Below are 20,284 nucleotides of genomic sequence, written 5' to 3'. Positions count from 1 at the left end.
AAGCCTGCACGTGCTGGGATCAGCGCTTGCAGGCTTCGGGATGCCGGCAACTCTCCCCAAGCAGTGGGAACGTTCCCGCTGCTTGGGGAGAGATCCGCGAAGCCTGCACGTGCTGGGATCAGCGCGCGCAGGCTTCGGGATGCCGGCAACTCTCCCCAAGCAGTGGGAACGTTCCCGCTGCTTGGGGAGAGATCCGCGAAGCCTGCACGTGCTGGGATCAGCGCTTGCAGGCTTCGGGATGCCGGCAACTCTCCCCAAGCAGTGGGAACGTTCCCGCTGCTTGGGGAGAGATCCGCGAAGCCTGCACGTGCTGGGATCAGCGCGCGCAGGCTTCGGGATGCCGGCAACTCTCCCCAAGCAGTGGGAACGTTCCCGCTGCTTGGGGAGAGATCCGCGAAGCCTGCACGTGCTGGGATCAGCGCTTGCAGGCTTCGGGATGCCGGCAACTCTCCCCAAGCAGTGGGAACGTTCCCGCTGCTTGGGGAGAGGTCCGCGAAGCCTGCACGTGCTGGGATCAGCGCTTGCAGGCTTCGGGATGCCGGCAACTCTCCCCAAGCAGTGGGAACGTTCCCGCTGCTTGAGGAGAGGTCCGCGAAGCCTGGAGAGCGAGAGGGGTCGGTGCGCACCTACCGCTCTCGCTCTCCAGGCTTCAGCGAAAGCCTGCATTCGCCCCATAAGACGCACCCACATTTCCCCTTCATTTTTGGAGGGGAAAAAGTGCGTCTTATAGGGCGAAAAATACGGTAATCTGAATTTCTTGTAATCATTTACAGGGCTTCAGAGACTGGACTGGTTTGTAACCTTCAGCCAAGTATTCTGGGGTGTGTATTTTATTTTTTTACTGCTTTTGTTCCTGTCAGATTGTATTTTTTCCTATGAAATTCACATCATAATACAGCTATTGTGTTGGAAACAATGGTTAACTTAACAGGTAGAGTGATCTTGAGTACAGAAACAGAGGCGGCTTTGATCATAAGATTATTCCATTGTGTTTTTTTCACTCAATCAGTCCCAGAGTGGACTAACTGAAACCAGTGGAATTTAAGTCCAGTCATGTCCATTCCTTTCAGTCAGTCTGGTTCTGAGTGGGTCTGAAGTTGAATGCAACATCCAATAAACAAAACAATATTTCCGCTGGTTCCATTTTGGAATGCCGCGAGAGTGATCTACTTCTGTGTCAACACTCCCCCCACATGCAAAGAAAAACCCAAAACCTGCCATCCTTCCCTGGTGGGTAAATCTTGTGTCTTCCAATATTTCGCGATGAGTATTCTTGCTGCTGTTGTTGCATACATAAAAAAAGTTCTATCCTTCTTTAACACCAATTGGCCGACCAGATGAAGTTGATGGACTACATGGAATTGGCAGAAATGGCTGGCAGAATCCGAGACCAGGGAGAAGAGTTGGTGTAAGAAGACTGGAAAAAGTTTAAAGACTATTTACAGAAATACTGTAAAATTAATGAATATTAGAAAAAGGTTGGAATGAAGTTATATGGCTTTAGTAGAAATGTTATAAGGAATTAAGTATAAATAGATTATTAGAGCATTAAAGGGAAAAATAAGGTTAGAATGTGTTAAGACAATTATAGGGTAGAAAATAGAGGAAGATGGAAAGGAATTGCTGAAACAATTAATAGAAGCGGAATACAAAAAGGGAGGTGTGAGGAGGTCATGGAAATTAGGGAAAGAAGGACAAAATATTGAAATTGGACTGTGATTTAAATGGTTTTTGTTTTGTTTTGTTAGTTGTATCTTTTTTTCTTTTTGTATTGTATTGTATTATTGTATGTTTTTTCTTTTTGGGTTTTTTTGTAGTGTTGTGTTCAATTTGTTGGAAAACTAATAAATATTATTATTATAAAAAAAGAAAAAGAAAAACCCAAAACCTGCAGGACGACCATCTTTGCTCCCCCCCCCCCCGCCTGCCTTCAAAAAGCCGTCCGGGGTAGCGGGAAGCGCTTCCCTGCTATCCCGGACTGCTTTTAAAATGCTGGTGGTGGGGAGCAAAGCCTTTCGGCCCCCGCCAGCCTTCCTGGACCTCTTCTGAAGGCCGGAGGGGAGGGCAGGCTTTGCTCCCCATCCCTAGCTAACAGGACCAGCAGTCAGGAATGATGGGAATTGTAGTCCCAAACGTCTGGAGGGCTGGAGTTTGCCTATGCCTGATCCACGCCACCGTGAGCTCCTTGCAGGAAAAGTAGGGTTATAAATGCAATAATTAGTGAAATAAATTAAATAAATAATAATAATATTATTTTATTTATACCCCGCCCTCCCCGGCCAAGGTCAGGCTCAGGGCAGCTAACAACCAATAATAAAAACGAGTTGAATGAATACAACTTAAAAACAAGATTAAAATACAACATTACAACATTAAAACAATTAAAATGCAGCCTCATCACAGGAGGAGAAAGGAAAAAGAGGGGGAGGGAATCTATCTATATATATGCAATAATCGATCAATCAAATCTATACATGCAATAAAATAAAATAAATCAATAAATAAATGGAATGCTAAAACAAATATCTGACAGCACGTGCTAACGAACCCGGAAGCGGCTCAATTGTCAACTCCCATCTCCCCTTCATGGATCACTGTCCCCTTTATGGATCACCGCCTTGCCGTGGCGAAGGGGCTTGAAGAACTCAGAGAAGCTATGAACTACGCCAAGCAGGGCACCCAAGATGAACAGGTCAAGGTAGAGAGTTTTGACCAAACGTGATCCACCTGGAGGAGGAACCGGCAAGCCACTCCAGTATCCCTGCCAAGAAAACTCCATGGACACAGACAACAGGCATATAAAAGTTATGGAAGTGAGAGCTGGACCATCAAGAAGGCTGGTGGCCGAAGAATGGATGCTTTTGAATTCTGGTGGTGGAGGAGACTCTTGAGAGTCCCATGGACTGCAAGAAGATCAAACCGATCCATTGAAGGAAATCAGCCCTGAGTGCTCACTGGAAAGACAGATCCTGAAGCTGAGGCTCCAAGACTTTGGCCACCTCATGAGAAGAGAAGACTCCCTGGAAAAGACCCTGAAGTTGGGAAAGATGGAGGGCACAAGGAGAAGGGGACGACGGAGGACGAGATGGTGGGACAGTGTTCTCGAAGCTACCAGCATGAGTTTGACCAAACTGCGGGAGGCAGTGGAAGACAGGAGTGCCTGGCGTGCTCTGGTCCAGGGGGTCACGAAGAGGCGGACACGACCCAGCATTTCCCAACCTTGGGCCTCCAGCTGTTTTTGGACTACAACTCCCATAATCCTCGGCTAGCAAGACCAGTGGTCAGGGATGATGGGAATTGTAGTTCGAAAACAGCTGGAGGCCCAAGGTTGGGAAACACTGGACTAAACGACTCAACAACAGCATCTCCCCATGGCATTGTCCCTGCCCGAAGGGGCTGACGGGAGATGTAGTTTTAGCCGCTCCCTCTGCGTCCACCGCCCGCGTGCGCATGCGCGAGAAGGCGGGGCGAGCTGACCCGCCTGGGCGACGTCACTCCCCACGCGGTATTTCTTTCCCCCCCCCCCGGCGGACTCCAATGCAGGCGCAGAGGACACTCTCGGCATGGAGCGGGCGCTGCTCTTCTCGCTGCTCCTCCTAACAGCCGCCGCTATAGACGCAGGTGAGCACCACCCGCGCATGCGCGAGGAGCCCCTTTCTGGGGTTGGAATGCCGGCACACGCGGGGGGGAGGCTCCACTCAGGTCCCGCCCACCTCCACCGCCGGCGCCGATTGGCCAGGTCGGAAAGGCGCCGATTGGACGCTCGCTTGAGCCCGCCCCTCCCCCTGTGACCTCGCCCTCTTATTGGTTGCGGGGTGGTGGGCGGGGCCTCGTTGGGGGTTGCCATGGAGACGGGGCCTGTACTTTCAGGCTGAGGAGAGAAATAAACAAGAATAAAGCGTGTTTGTTATTAATACATAGGAATTATAATGCTAGAATTTGGGGGTCACGTGCTATGTGTTTATACCCCGCCCTCCCTCCATGGGTGGGGTAACTTTTCCTGCTTCTTCCCCATTTTTGTTTCCCCCCTCACAACAACCCTGTGAGGGAGGCCACTATTATTAATTATTATTTATTATTATTATTATTATTATTATTATTATTATTATTATTATTATTATTATGATTATTATTATTATATTATTATTATTATTATTATTTTATTATTATTATTATTATTATTATTATTATTATTATTATTTTACTGTTGTTAGCCGCCCTGAGACCGGCTTCGGCTGGGGAGGGCAGGATATAAATTAAAAAATTATTATTATTATTATTATTAAGCTAGTAAAGCCCAAATAATAATAATAATAAATTTTTAATTTATATCCTGCACTCCCCAGCCGAAGCCGGTCTCAGGGCGGCTAACAACAATAAAATAAATAATAATAATAATAATGTGTCCTACCTCGCAGGGTTGTTGTGAGGGGGGGAACAAAAATGGGGAAGAAGCAGGGGGAAAAAATTTATTATTATTATTATTATTAAGCTAGTAAAGCCCAAATAATAATAATAATAAATTTTTTATTTATATCCTGCCCTCCCCAGCCGAAGCCGGTCTCAGGGCGGCTAACAACAATAAAATAATAATAATAATAATAATAATAATAATAATAATAATAATAATAATAATAATAATGTGTCCTACCTCACAGGGTTGTTGTGAGGGGGGGAACAAAAATGGGGAAGAAGCAGGGGGGGAAAATTTATTATTATTATTATTAAGCTAGTAAAGCCCAAATCTGGACCATAAAGAAGGCTGATCGCCGAAGAACGGATGCTTTTGAATTCTGGTGCTGGAGGAGACTCTTGAGAGTCCCATGGACTGCAAGAAGATCAAACCGATCCATTCTGAAGGAAATCAGCCCTGAGTGCTCACTGGAAGGACAGATCGTGAAGCTGAGGCTCCAAGACTTTGGCCGCTTCATGAGAAGAGAAGACTCCCTGGAAAAGACCCTGATGTTGGGAAAGATGGAGGGCACAAGGAGAAGGGGACGACAGAGGATGAGATGGTTGGACAGTGTTCTCAAAGCTACCAGGATGAGTTTGACCAAACTGGGGGAGGCAGTGGAAGACAGGAGTGCCTGGCGTGCTCTGGTCCAGGGGGTCACCAAGAGGCGGACACGACTAAACGACTAAACAACAACAAAGCCCAAATGGGCCCCAGTCAGCTTCATGGATGAATGGAGGACAGAACTCCCACCTTCAGGGGCCTAGCCAACTTAAGTTCTACCAAGAGGAGAACTTAATGGTCACACGCCGATATTTTCCATTAATTTCAGCTAGAGTAGGACTGTAGCTAGGTGCATCCCTAAGGCATTTACCATTAAGCTATACTTAATGAATTAAGCTGAGGCTCCAAGACTTTGGCCACCTCAGGAGAAGAGAAGACTCCCTGGAAAAGACCCTGATGTTGGGAAAGATGGAGGGCACAAGGAGAAGGGGACGAGAGAGGACGAGATGGTGGGACAGTGTTCTCGAAGCAACCAGCATGAGTTTGACCAAACTGTGGGAGGCAGTGGAAGACAGGAGTGCCTGGTGTGCTCTGGTCCAGGGGGTCACGAAGAGGCGGACACGACTAAACGGCTAAATAACAACATACAGGCAGTAATTGGGCACATCCACATTGTACATCTTATAGCATATGGCTTCCCCCCCCCAAAAAAAAAAAAATTACCCTGGGAACCGTTTGTCAAGGTACTGGGAATTGTACTTCACCCATTTCGGAGGTGCTATAGATCCTGGGAGTCTTTGGGTTGAAGCTGCATGCTTCAAATGCTCTTTGAGGAAACTTGCAGCCAGTCTTTTGAATTTGTTGTTTAGTCGTGTCCGACTCTTTGTGACCCCCTGGGCTAGAGCACACCAGGCACTCCTGTCTTCCACTGCCTCCCGCAGTTTGGACAAACTCATGTTCGTAGCTTCGAGAACACAGTCCCACCATCTCATCCTCTGTCATCCCCTTCTCCTTGTGCCCTCCATCTTTCCCAACATCAGGGTCTTTTCCAGGGAGTCTTTTCTTCTCATGAGATTTTCTTGATTTACAAAGGTATGTGCAATGTCTCTCGTATTTTTTCCCCACGTAACACATATTTTTTTTTACAAATCGGTTTCATTTGTTGAGACGTTAGGAAGAATAGGGGGAAAGAGGTGGAGGGGGGGAGCCAAGTGTAGATTTGAACCCAGGTCTTACGTCTCCTTAGGCTAGGTCCTATGTTACACCTGCTCAGAGCGGGCCCATTTTAACTGAAATTGTAATAATGGGGACCCCGAGGGACATCTAGTCCAACCCCCTGCAGTGCAGGAATCCATGTTATGTCTATCAGTGGGTCTACTCTGACTGGGAATTACTGGGTACAACCCACCTGACAACACCCATCCCCACCCTCGGTGTATTCATACATACATAAGGGTGGGTCACTGCTTGTTTTAGGTCTCCTGACCCTTCCCTGTTCATTGGCATCATTTACTGATATTTCTTGTCCTGCCAAAAAAAAAATTTTACTTGGCACTTAAACCACAACCTTGCTATTTCTTCATTCTTGTGATATTTCAGAGCTTATTTTTATTACTGCGTAGCTAAAGCCCTCTATTCAAACCCAGTTCCAATAAAAATCCCACCTAGGGATACTGAATATATAACCTTTATTATGCTCGACCGAAAAACACCCCCGCTGCTCCTGTTATGAACGAATGTGCAGCCAAAGTCCTCTGTTAAAATCCTGTTCCGATAAGAAAATTCCAACAAGGGGCGTCGGAAAAAATAATCCTGATTGTACCCAGAAAAAACCACCCCCACCCCACTGTGGTTGAAATTTTTGTCCAGTTCTAATAACGTGTGATATTTTTTCTTTGCCCATAAAAATAAGCTGTGACACAAGAACAGTTCTATGAGTTCCCTATATGTTAGCCAACTGTCTTTCATATTATTTCTATGCATGGCTGATGACTCTATAGGCGATAGCCACCAGGGAGTTTTGGCTGTTACTATTGTTTTACAGTGGTACTTCACGTTAAGTACTTAATTCGTTCCGGAGGTCCGTACTTAACCTGAAACTGTTCTTAAGCTGAAGCACCACTTTAGCTAATGGGGCCTCCTGCTGCTGCCGCGCCGCCGGAACCCGATTTCTGTTCTTATTCTGAAGCAAAGTTCTTAACCTGAAGCACTGTTTCTGGGTTAGCGGAGTCTGTAACCTGAAGCGTATGTACCCCGAGGTACCACTGTATTTGTTTCCCTAACTTTGAATGGGGCCAAATGATTAGTAAAGCCTCTTATGTCCTTTTATTTTATCATGACCCAGGGCCTTTTCAGTGTTGGCTCCCCATTTGTGGAGCGCACTCCCCAGGGAGGCTTCCCTAGTGCCATCATTACATAACTTTAGGTTTTAAGCCAAAACATATCTTTTTTGCCAGGCCGTTGGCTCTTAATTATCTGTCGCCTCGATTGGGTGAAATATTGCCATCCTTTACCTTTTAGATTTTTCTTTGTGTGGATGTTTCCCCCACTTTTATGCCAGCTTCAAGATACGTTCATTTATATGTCATAAGGTAAAGGTAAAGGGGACCCCTGACCATTAGGTCCAGTCGTGGCTGACTCTGGGGTTGCGGCGCTCATCTCGCTTTATTGGCCGAGGGAGCTGGCGTACAGCTTCCGGGTCATGTGGCCAGCATGACTAAGCCGCTTCTGGCGAACCAAAGCAGCGCACGGAAACGCCGTTTACCTTCCCGCCGGAGCGGTACCTATTTATCTACTTGCACTTTGACTTCCTTTCAAACTGCTAGGTTGGCAGGAGCAGGGACTGAGCAATGGGAGCTCACCCCGTCGCGGGGATTCGAACCGCCGACCTTCTGATCGGCAAGTCCTAGGCTCTGTGGTTTCACCCACAGCACCACCCGCGTCCCTTTTTATATGTCATAAGTCGCTTCAAATTACCTTGGTGTGACCAATTTATTTATACATTTAATTCACAAAAACCTGCACGCCACTTGATATGTTTTTTTTAAAAAAAGATTGCAAAAAAGATAAGATTTACAATATATTAAAACATAACAAGAAGCTTAAAATGCTGAAGCAGCTTGAAATGCACACCAGCTTTTCTAAGCGGCTGAACTAAACAAGGACGTTCTTAGCAGGCGCTGAGTGTTTGTAAATACAGCCTAAGGGATCCATTCCAGGGAGAATTGTGCCAGGAAAGAAGGTGCGGCGGTCATTCCCTTTTGGCAGAGGCAAGGCATAAATGGAAAGCGCTCCCGGGCAACACAGGAACACCGCAGACAATAAAAGGTCTCATCAAAACTTGGCAGCGACAGCAGCAACAGCAATACCGGCATAACTGCACCCTACAAAAGCTGCAGTTTTATAGCACCCAACTGTAGAACAAGGCTAAGCAGGGTCTGCGAGAGCAAATCAAATATCTTTAATACGGTCAATGACCAGCAAGGGTCTGCGAGAGCATTTTGCAGCGTGGAGCGATTCAGGAGTGATTCAGGGCCACAGCTTCTTCCAGGAAACTCCATTTCAAGCTTTGAAAAAAGCTGGTTTTGTATTGAAATCCGTTTTCATATTTTAACTGTTTTAATGGGACGCAGGTAGCGCTGTGGGTTAAACCACAGAGGCTAGGACTTGCCGATCAGAAGGTCGGCAGTTTGAATCCCCGCAATGACGGGGTGAGCTCCCGTTGCTCGGTCCCTGCTCCTGCCAACCTAGCAGTTCGAAAGCACGTCAAAGTGCAATTAGATAAATAGGTACCACTCCGGTGGGAAGGTAAACGGCGTTTCCGTGCGCTGCTCTGGTTCGCCAGAAGCGGCTTAGTCATGCTGGCCACATGACCCGGAAGCTGGATGCCGGCTTCCTCGGCCAATAAAGTGAGATGAGCGCCACAACCCCAGAGTCGGTCACGACTGGACCTAATGGGCCTTTACCTTTTAAAATCCTGCCTATTTCATAGCTGAGCTGCTGGAGTTGCTTGACCATCCTTTTGGGTCTCCCAAATGACGCTCTTGTGTGTTTGTTTGTGTGTCTCTCCCTTCACAATTCAGAACGTTTCCTTTGCACCCTTGGGAGTTTCCGGTGCGAGGACGGCGGACAGGTTCCGCTGTGCCAGCGGTGCGACGAGAAACGGGACTGCGGCGACGGCAGCGACGAGAGAGGCTGTCGGGCCGCCAACGTCTCGTGCGGACCCCGCGGGAGGCGATGTGGCAGCGACGGCCCTTGCCTGCCCTTGGAGAGGATCTGTGACGGCCACGGCGATTGCCCGGACAATTCCGACGAGTCCTTAGACGCCTGCGGGCATTGGGTCGACACGACTTCGCCAGCCTGCCCGAAGGACGAGTTTCAGTGCGAACCGGGGGCAGAGTGCTTCCCCCTGGCGTTTGTGTGTGACGGCCATTCTGATTGTCCGGACGAGAGGGATGAACGAGGCTGCCTTCTGGATTTCCCAACGGTTTCAGTAACGCCACCAGCCACTCAGACAGGTAAGTTGTGCATCAATCTGCTTTAGGGGGCAAACAGGTATCCTGGCAACCATCTCTACCGTAACCCCCTCCTTTAGCTGACCCAGAATACTTTTGCTTCCTCCCCTTTGCCTCTGCTTGCTTCACGTTAAAAGGGGTTTTTTTAAAATATAAAGTTGTCCTTGACTCCCCCAACACCACCCCAAATTGCCGTATTTTTTGCTCTATAAGACTCACTTTTTCCCTCCTAAAAGTACGGGGGAATGTGTGTGCGTCTTATGGAGCGAATGCAGGCTGCGCAGCTATCCCAGAAGCCAGAACAGCAAGAGGGATCGCTGCTTTCACTGCGCAGAGATCCCTCTTGCTGTTCTGGCTTCTGAGATTCAGAATATTTTTTCCCCCTTGTTTTCCTCCTCCAAAAACTAGGTGCGTCTTGTGGTCTGGTGCGTCTTATAGAGCGAAAAATACGGTATTTGGAATGTAGGGGAAATATCGCTGTACAGTGGTACCTTGGTTCTCAAACTTAATCCGTTCCGGGAGTCCGTTCGACTCCCGAAACGGTTCAAAAACCAAGGCACGGCTTCTGATTGGCTTCAGGAGCTTGGCTTCTGAAAACGTTTGGCAACTGGAACACTCAATTCCAGGTTTGCGGCATTCGGGAGCTGATTTATTCAGGAACCAAGCCGTTTGAGTACCAAGGTACCACTGTATATTAGTATTGGCACCATAAAAGTGTCCTAAATAAGAAGCACCATTGTGTTGTGGAGTCATCTTATTAAATATAAAGTTTGGTGAGGGAAGTGCACTCTGCACATGGCTATGCACTGAATTTCTGAGGCTCACAGTTCCTAATGATTATTATCGCTATGCATCATCAGCTTCTTTTTGACCCCCAGGGCCTTTATTCCCCACCTGCACAGAAATTTATTTATCCGTGTTATTTATTTCGCAAAACCTGTACGCTGCTTGATTGTTAGAGAAAACATAAACCTCAAAGCGGTTTGCAGAGAAATAGAACTGTAAAACCAAGGGAAAGGTGCAATGCAATTAAAACATAAAAAGGGACCCCTGACCATTAGGTCCAGTCGTGGCCAACTCTGGGATTGCAACGCTCATCTCACTTTACTGGCCAAGGGAGTAGGTGTACAGCTTCCGGGTCATGTGGCCAGCAGGACTAAGCCGCTTCTGGCGAACCAGAGCAGCGCACGGAAACGCCGTTTACCTTCCCACCAGAGTGGTACCTATTTATGTAATTGCACTTTGACGTGCTTTCGAACTGCTAGGTTGGCAGGAACTGGAACCGAGCAACGGGAGCTCACCCCATCGCGGGGATTTGAACCGCCACCCGCGTCCCATTAAAACAGTTAAAATATGAAAACGGATTTCAATACAAAACCAGCTTTTTTTTCAAAGCTTGAAATGGAGTTTCCTGGAAGAAGCTGTGGCCCTGAATCACTCCTGAATCGCTCCACGCTGCAAAATGCTCTCGCAGACCCTTGCTGGTCATTGACCGTATTAAAGATATTTGATTTGCTCTCGCAGACCCTGCTTAGCCTTGTTCTACAGTTGGGTGCTATAAAACTGCAGCTTTTGGAGGGTGCAGTTATGCCGGTATTGCTGTTGCTGCTGTCGCTGCCAAGTTTTGATGAGACCTTTTATTGTCTGCGGTGTTCCTGTGTTGCCCGGGAGCGCTTTCCATTTATGCCTTGCCTCTGCCAAAAGGGAATGACCGCCGCACCTTCTTTCCTGGCACAATTCTCCCTGGAGTTTCAAGGAAAAGGGTGTGGGCACCCGCCGGGGTGCAAAGATCCACCCAGCACCCCCATATTTAGTTTAGCCCCCAAATTAACTTTTATTATGCTTATGTCAGACACAACACTTACGCCTTATCTCTTGTTTACGAAAGAAGGGAGGAAGAAGAAACAACCTTTTTTATTTGCTCATTTATTTACAATACAGAGGTACCTCGGGTTAAGTACTTAATTCGTTCCGGAGGTCCGTGCTTAACCTGAAACTGTTCTTAACCTGAAGCACCACTTTAGCTAATGGGGCCTCCAGCTGCTGCCGCGTACCGGAGCATGATTTCTGTTCTCATTCTGAAGCAAAGTTCTTAACCCGAGGTACTATTTCTGGGTTAGTGGAGTCTGTAGCCTGAAGCGTATGTAACCTGAAGCGTATGTAACCCGAGGTACCACTGTACACTTATACTTAAGTATACAACACCATTACACTTAAACTTATAAGTATTGTTTAGGCACCTACTTAGGAGAAAATCAGATGTGTCAAAGGGGCTGCTGGCCCCACTGCCACATAGAAGCATAGCATAGCAGTTACAGTACGTAACATAATATTTTGATGTAAGAGTTAATTTTGCATGCACGGCGCTGTTGTGAATGACAAGCGCCATCGTAGAGTCTGACAAGCACCGCCGTTGTGAATGACAAGCGCCACCACTAGCGCAGCGCGTCTTTGCTAAGTGGGCACACAAAGTCGAAAGTCCTTTAGTGAAACAGTAGGTATACATTTCGGTAATACCTAGGTGTGTATGTATTTTGTTTTTCTAGCTTGATCAAAATTATTTATTATTTCATAACAGGTAGATAGTTAAGGGGACGCGGGTGGTGCTGTGGGTTAAACCACAGAGCCTAGGGCTTGCCGATCAGAAGGTCGGCGGTTCGAATCCCCGCAACGGGGTGAGCTCCCGTTGCTCGGTCCCACCTCCTGCCAACCTAGCAGTCCGAAAGCACGTCAAAGTGCAAGTAGATAAATAGGTACCACTGTATTAGAAGCTTAGAAGTTGGAGGGTCCTATTTGGGGTCTCGAAACCCACGTTCAAATCTTATTTTTTAAAAATTAACCTGTATATGGTGTGGTTTTTTCCCTTCCCCTTCTTGCCTGCGTTTCTAAGATGGCGTGCCTGTCCCTGGAAGTGCGATGCCTGCGGATTTGGTGGTTCTTTCCATCGTCGGTGAGTCGTAACGGCAAAAGCATTCTTCCATCTGCCTGGTGTTTAATAGTGAGCCATTTCTTATTGAAACCTAAGCCGGCCAGATTTGGCCCACCAGGCCATTTCCCCAAAACCATGCATGCCAGTCTCGCACCTGCAGGTTGCTGGCTGCTGCCAAAAACAGGATTGAACCCTGCAGCCTCACCCTTCTTTCAACTTTCACCAATCCTGATCGATATTTGGCCTGCAGAGCCAAATACCGTATTTTCCTGTGTATAAGATGCCCCCATGTATAAGACTCTCTCCTATTTTGGGGGGGACTCCAAATTAAGAAAACACCCCTCAGCACTCTCCGTGTATAAAACGAGTCCCAATTTTAAACCTAACTTTTTGGTTAAAAAAACCTAGTCCTATACACGGAAAAATACGGTAGGTTTCCCAGCCCTGCTCTGTGCCAAAGGTGGCTAACTATTTTTTGCTTAGCGGGGCTGGTGTCATCTCCATCATTTTATTTTATTTATTTATTTTTAATTATAATTTTTATTAGTATTTTCCATGCAACAACAACAACATGAAAAGTATCGAAAAATAACAATACACAAAACACAAAAACCGACATTAAAAAAAAAAAACAAATCCATATCTTACAAGTTAATACTATAAACACTAAAAAAAACCATTGACTTCCACAAATCTCACAGCACCTCCTTTACCTCTCATTGTGTCTTCCTGTTTTCCTTATCATCTCTATCCTAGCATCCAGATATAAATCCCTCTTTCTTATCCTTTCACTTCACAAGGTTATTCCAGACTCAGCCAGATTTCTGTCCTCGAACCTTGGCTTTTAAGGTATTCATTTAGACACTCCCATTCCTTTTTCACTCCGCTTTTTGGTTCTTCTCTTATTAGATCTGTCAATTTGGCTAATTCTAAATATTCTGTCATCTCCACCATTGACTAATCCTCTTGGGGCCAAATCGCTGGCACCCTGCATATGCAGACACTCGTTTGCATACGTACCGGATGCACACCCACAGAGCGGAAACCATTAGTCCTGTTTCAGGCAGGGAGAACAGCCATTTGAATATTTTATTTGCAATGATCTTTCTGTCGGATTCTTAAGCCTCAGTCAGAGGAAACTGGCCACTCTCCAGGCACCCGGCTTAAGATCCTTGTTGACCTCCCCGTCTGCGTCTCCCGGCAGGATACAGGCTAGGTCACTATCGGCGATCCCACTCAGCGTGAGAGGGACACACCACTCCTCCCTACTTCCTGCTTCTCCAGGGAGGGGAAAGAGACTGACAGAAATCTATTTACATGTCTTTATTTCTGTCTTTGCAGCAGTACAGAGAAACGCGTCTGTACTCATCAGACTCCAACAGTAGAGAGAGAAAACTCAACCCCTGTACTTCCCGTACAGGTCACATGACACTCTGAGCTAACATCCGGTGCTCAGAACAGTGAATAGACTGCCCCTTCATTCCCACGGTACAGTCCTAAACACTCACATCCTGTTTTGCATTCAAGCCACCTGCAGCTCGCTCTCGCATTGCTGCTTTTTCCTGACACTTTCGTGCACAGGAAACCATACCTTGGCCATGGTGATGCAGCTGCCTTTCTGGGGGCTGAGGGAGCTGTTAAAGGGAGTGGGGTACACCTGGTTGCTTTGCCCCGTCCTTACTGATGCTGTGCATATCCACACACAGAAAACTGGGGTGGGCTGGGGGACAGTTGGTCCACCGGGGAAAGCTGTTGTTGGCCACTGCTGCAGTTGCACCTCTACACAGGGCTACCTTTGAAGGTGACCCGGAAACTGCAATTAATTCAGAATGCGGCAGCTAGACTGGTGACTGGGAGTGAGACCACATAACACCGGTCCTGAAAGACCTACATTGACTCCCAGTACATTTCCGAGCACAATTCAAATCGTTGGTGCTGACCTTTAAAGCCCTAAACGGCCTTGGTCCAGTATACCTGAAGGAGCGTCGCCACCCCCATCGTTCTGCCCAGACACTGAGGTCCAGCGCCGAGGGCCTTCTGGCGGTTCCCTCATTGCGAGAAGTGAGGTTACAGGGAACCAGGCAGAGGGCCTTCTCGGTAGTGGCACCCACCCTGTGGAACGCCCTCCCAGCAGATGTCAAAGAGAAAAACAACTACCAGATTTTTAGAAGACCTCTGAAGGCAGCCCTGTTTAGGGAAGCTTTGAATGTTTAATGGGTTATTGTATTTTAATATTCCATTGGAAGCCGCCCAGAGTGGGCCCAGAGTATAAATTATTATTATTACCATGGTACCTCGGGTTACATACGCTTCAGGTTACATACACTTCAGGTTACAGACTCCGCTAACCCAGAAATAGTACCTCGGGTAAAGAACTTTGCTTCAGGATGGGAACAGAAATCGCGTGGCGGCAGCAGGAGGCCCCATTAGCTAAAGTGGTGCTTCAGGTTAAGAATAGTTTCAGGTTAAGAAAAGACCTCCGGAACGAATTAAGTACTTAACCTGAGGTACCACTGTATTATAATAATAATAATAATAATAATAATAATAATAATAATAATAATAATAATAATAATAATAATAATATTGTTGTTGTTATTATTGTTATCCCTCTCTCTTCTTCATTCCGTAGCCTTCCTGGCTGTCGTGGTGGCTGCTGTTTTTGCCTCCGCCTGGAGCCGTGCAAAAGCGAGACATCTGGCAAGCTTCAAGTGGGATCACGGTTCAGAGCAGCTGATCGCAAAACAGCAGCCTTGAGAGGCTCCTTCCTTCGAGGTACACCTGAGTTACACATTTGACTCATTTCCCCCCTCTCTCTTCATAGAATCATAGAGTTGGAAGAGACCACAAGGGCCATCGAGTCCAACCCCCTGCCAAGCAGGAAACACCACCAGAGCACTCCTGACATATGGTTGTCAAGCCTCTGCTTAAAGACCTCCAAAGGAGGAGACTCCACCACACTCCTTGGCAGCAAATTCCACTGTCCAACAGCTCTTACTGTCAGGAAGTTCTTCCTAATGTTTAGGTGGAATCTTCTTTCTTGTAGTTTGGATCCATTGCTCCGTGTCCGCTTCTCTGGAGCAGCAGAAAACAACCTTTCTCCCTCCTCTATGTGACATCCTTTTATATCTTTGAACATGGCTATCATATCACCCCTTAACCTCCTCTTCTCCAGGCTAAACATGCCCAGCTCCCTTAGCCGTTCCTCATAAGGCATCGTTTCCAGGGCTTTGACCATTTTGGTTGCCCTCCTCTGGACACGTTCCAGTTTGTCAGTGTCCTCCTTGAATTGTGGTGCCCAGAACTGGACACAGTAATGTTCACCTGCAGGCCAGTGCCCTTATTAAACCTGCTTCTTCCTAGAACCCTCTTCCCAGCTCAGCCAGTAGAGCATGAGACTCTTAATCTCAGGGTGGTGGGTTCGAGCCCACGTTGGGCAACAGATTTTTGCGTTCCTTGTGGCGCCTTCCAACTCTTCCATCCCGCTGGCTGTCTTGGCTTCCTCTTTAGCCACGCACAACCTCTCCAGCCGGGAGAAGCTGCGCACGGCTTTGTTTTTAGCCCGAGCTTCCCCCGACCCCAGCCCCCAGAATAGGCTGCTATCCGCAAGCCTTCACAGCCCAGCGGGAACTCCCACCGCGCTCCGAAGGCTTGCGGATAGCTGCCTGAAGCCTGGAGAGAGCGAGAGGGGTTGGTGCGCAGCAGGCTTCAGCGAAAGTCTGCATTCGCTCCATAGGACGCACACACATTTCCCCTTCATTTTTGGAGGGGGAAAAGTGCATCCTATAGAGCGAAAAATACGGTAGATTTCCCCTCAATTAAGAAATGATTGGTGTTTCATGGATACCAATAATTTCATTTATGATCTCCAGAGCTGGCCTGCCTTCGGAAGCGTGGCGTCTGATTCAACACATCCTCTGAGAAGAACGGTCAGCCTTTTAGTCCCTGCCGGGCTCACTTGCTGCTCACCTTTCAACAGCTGCCTTCAGTCGAGAACTTCAGGCGCACATCCGAGTTAGAAGGTCAATCGCTTTCTCAAGGGAGACCTCCCTGTCGCTGGTCCTTGTCATCTCAAAACATATTTATTTCTGCCCTCTGGCTCCTTGATCTTCCATGGCAAAGAGCTGCCGAGTTTAGCCACTGCAGCTATGAACAGAGGCTCAAAAGGGTACTGGAAAATGTGGGGCATGCATTAATAAAAAACAGCATTATTATCCAGTAGGCTTTGGTGGAAACTGCATCAAATGCCTATTTGAATTGCCGCTTTAGGTTGTTTTTCCTCTATACTGGGCAATTTGCCGTTTGGCTAAAACCTTTCCCTACATTTTCCCCAGTACACTCGGCTTCTCTTTTCCCACCAATTGTGGCGAAAAACAGCGGAATAAAATCGCCATGGCACATTCCTTTGCCATGCTAGTTTTGCACGCAGCAAGCATCCTTGTGTGGCAAAAATGTTTTTTTTAATCATCCCAGGCTCAAGCTGTAATTTTCGGTGCTTTGTTCAGATCACCTGGTCTCGTGCAAGCCCAGTGTTTTCCCTCGCACAAATCTCCATGGCTGCATCTTTTTCTTGAGAGAACCAGGCCAAAGAGGGGGGAGCCCAGTTTGCTGTTGGGGATAAAACCCCATAGGTTGTCCTAAAATGTCCCAAAATGTCCAGCTGGAACAGCTCCGTTGCTTAAGCGTTTGACACAGAATCAACTCTGGAAACTTGTAAAGGATTAAAAAAAACTTTTTGGAGAAAAAATAACTTGAGAGTTTTGGCTTTTATTCTCTTATTTCTCTATCCCCACCCTGCCAATACACTTTTTGTTTTTTTTACACTTTAATACAAGAACTAAACTACATAGAACTACAGTAACTTGCCCAGGGATTTATTATTAACTTTCATATGTAGGTACATAGTACACAAGGAAAACAGTGGATGGGGAAACACAGCCAGATGGGTGGGGTATAAATAATAAATTATTATTATTATTATTATTATTATTATTATTATTATTATTATTATTATTTCTGGTAGTCTCTCCACAGAGATTCTTTTTTTTTTCTTCCATTCATTCGGTTTATTTGTATGCTGCTTTTTCACAAATCATGCCCAAAATGGCTTAGAACAAAGAAACTACAATATTTTTTGCGTAAAACATAGCAAAACATTAACAATTTCATAACAACTTAGCAAAACAAAGATATAATACCATGTTGCTCAGCGTTTTCCAATTCTACAATATCCGTTTTGAGGATGTTTTGAGGATGGTCGTACTTCTAGCCAGGCTACGTGCTGGCACTGTCAGGGTAACTGGGTGTGAGGTGACCGGAAAACAGAGTTTTTAGCAGGGTGTTCTGGGAAGAAGAAGGAAGAAGTGAGACTGGGATCCATCCACAGAGATTCTTGTGTTGAAGGTGGAATCCAAGTTATCTTCCGTCTCATTTATAAAGGAAAAGAAAGGAAACCAAGTCTCAAAACAAGGGTCCCTCCCTGATGTTCCTTTAATCACCTTTCTGTGGCAAGTAAGGCGTTCCGAGAGAATGCCACATTCCAAATACAGTGGTACCTCGGGTTACATACGCTTCAGGTTACAGACTCCGCTAACCCAGAAATAGTGCTTCAGGTTAAGAACTTTGCTCCAGGATGAGAATAGAAATCGTGCTCCGGCAGCGCGGTGGCAGTGGGAGGCCCCATTAGCTAAAGTGGTGCTTCAGGTTAAGAACAGTTTCAGGTTAAGAACGGACCTCCGGAACAGATTAAGTACTTAACCCGAGGTACCACTGTATTATTTAACCAGATTTCAGTGAGGATTTCCAGTATCGGCCTATCGTTAATTGGGCTGACGGTTACAAAAACTAAACTAAATCTCTGCAATTTAAAGTTGTTGTTTAAATGTGGGTCTGATGATAATAAGGTGAGGACCGAATTGCGTGGGGGGGAGGGATTGCTGCGTTAATTTTGGAAATAATGCGAAACACCTTTCCCCTTAGCATGCAATTCTTCCCTTATTTCTATGATGAGGGGAGGAGTATTGTTTGGAAAGAGGGAGCAGACTGAGACAGATGAGGGATGAATTGTTGCTACAGTGCAACAGGAACCCCTCGACCGGCCTCTAAGCTTTGTCTCATACATGATGATATAATTTACATATCAAAATATTCATTTAGACATTAATCAATAACTTCCCTGTGAGTGCCTGGAGGCGGTTGGAGGATGGATGGCGGCTAACAGATTGAGGTTGAATCCTGACAAGACAGAAGTACTGTTTTGGGGGGACAGGAGGCGGGCAGATGTGGGGGACTCCCTGGTCCTGAATGGGGTAACTGTGCCCCTGAAGGACCAGGTGCGCAGCTTGGGAGTCATTTTGGACTCGCAGCTGTCCATGGAGGCGCAGGTCAATTCTGTATCCAGGGCAGCTGTCTACCAGCTCCATCTGGTATGCAGGGTGAGACCCTCCCTGCCCGCAAACTGTCTCTCCAGAGTGGTGCATGCTCTGGTTATCTCCTGCTTGGAGTACTGCAATGTGCTCTACGTGGGGCTACCTTTGAAGGTGACCCGGAAACTGGGAGTGGCTGCCGGGACCACATAACACCAGACCTGAGAGATCTGCATTGGCTCCCAGTACGTTTCCGAGCACAATTCAAAGTGTTGGTGCTGACCTTTAAAGCCCTAAATGGCCTCGGCCCAGTAGACCTGAAGGAGTATCTCCACCCCCATCGCTCTGTCCGGACACTGAGGTCCAGCGCCGACGGCCTTCTGGCGGTTCCCTCATTGCGAGAAGTGAGGTTACAGGGAACCAGAAAGAGGGCCTTCTCGGTAGTGGTGCCCACCCTGTGGAACGCCCTCCCTTCAGATGTGAAGGAAATAAGCAGCTATCCTATCTTTAAAAGACATCTGAAGGCAGCCCTGTTTAGGGAAGTTTTTAATATTGAACGCTGTACTGTTTTTAACATTTGATTGGGAGCCGCCCAGAGTGGCTGGGGAAACTCAGCCAGATGGGTGGGGTATAAATAATAAATTATTATTATTATTATTATTATTATTATTATTATTATTATTATTATTATTATTATTATTATTCCGTTCTTCTCTTTCTGTGGTTCATTTTGCATACCATAAATCCCTGCGTATTTTACATCAGGGTCTGCAAAGTTTTTGTGGCTTGGGCCAGTCCACGGTCCCACAGACGCCGCGGTGGGGCGGAGCGCACACGCACACATGCGCAGACGCCATTTCCAGTGCTCCTTCCAGCACGGAGGAGACGTGCACAGCTTCCCATTGGCTGCAGGAGCTTCCTGCGTTGAAGGGAGTTAGACTGGATGACCCTTGGGTTCCCTTCCAACTCTATAGTACTGGAAGTCGCAAATAACTATTGTGACTTGTTGGGCAGAACCCTGAAACCTGACAGCTGTCATACTGCTGCCCCTTCCTGGATTGATTGATTGATTGATTGATTGATTGATTGATTGATGGAAGGCAGGCAGCAGAAGCCTCTGTGCTGTTGAAATACAACTCCCATGAGCTCCAGCTAGCATGGCGAATGGCCAGGGAGAAGTTGCATCTACAGCAGCGGTTCTCAACCTGTGGGTCCCCGGATGTTGTTGGACTACAACTCCCATCATCCCTGAGCTCTGGCCTTGCTAGCTAGGGGTGAAGGGAGTTGTAGTTCAACGACATTTGGGGACCCACAGGTTGAGAAAGGCTGATCTAGAGCATGGGTAGGCAAACTAAGGCCAGGGGGCCGGATCCGGCCCAATCGCCTTCTAAATCCAGCCCGCGGATGGTCCGGAAATCAGCGTGTTTTTACATGAGCAGAATGTGTGCTTTTATTTAAAATGCATCTTTGGGTTATTTGTGGGGCATAGGAATCCGCTCATATATTTTTTTCAAAATAT

General features: G+C 46.9%; 1 protein-coding gene across 2 annotated transcripts; it reads left to right on the top strand.

The window, feature by feature from the left end:
• The first annotated feature begins 3,353 nt into the window (after positions 1-3,353).
• LOC308577679 (uncharacterized protein) lies at positions 3,354-17,257 on the top strand. Of its 2 annotated transcripts, XM_081178072.1 has the most exons (5): positions 3,357-3,621; positions 9,040-9,474; positions 12,362-12,421; positions 15,033-15,175; positions 16,273-17,257. In XM_081178072.1, the coding sequence occupies exons 1-4, from the start codon at positions 3,564-3,566 to the stop codon at positions 15,155-15,157; spliced, it is 678 nt and encodes a 225-aa protein (XP_081034198.1). In that variant the 5' UTR covers positions 3,357-3,563; the 3' UTR covers positions 15,158-15,175; positions 16,273-17,257. The 2 variants fall into 2 exon arrangements, with proteins under 2 accessions (XP_081034199.1, XP_081034198.1); XM_081178073.1 differs by lacking the exon at positions 12,362-12,421 and having other exon boundaries at positions 3,354-3,621.
• Positions 17,258-20,284: the final 3,027 nt, after the last annotated feature.

Source organism: Podarcis bocagei (assembly GCF_964188305.1).
Source record: "Podarcis bocagei genome assembly, chromosome: 18".
Taxonomy (NCBI): domain Eukaryota; kingdom Metazoa; phylum Chordata; class Lepidosauria; order Squamata; family Lacertidae; genus Podarcis; species Podarcis bocagei.
Note: the sequence above shows the minus strand (reverse complement) of the source record. Positions and strands in the feature narration are given on the sequence as shown.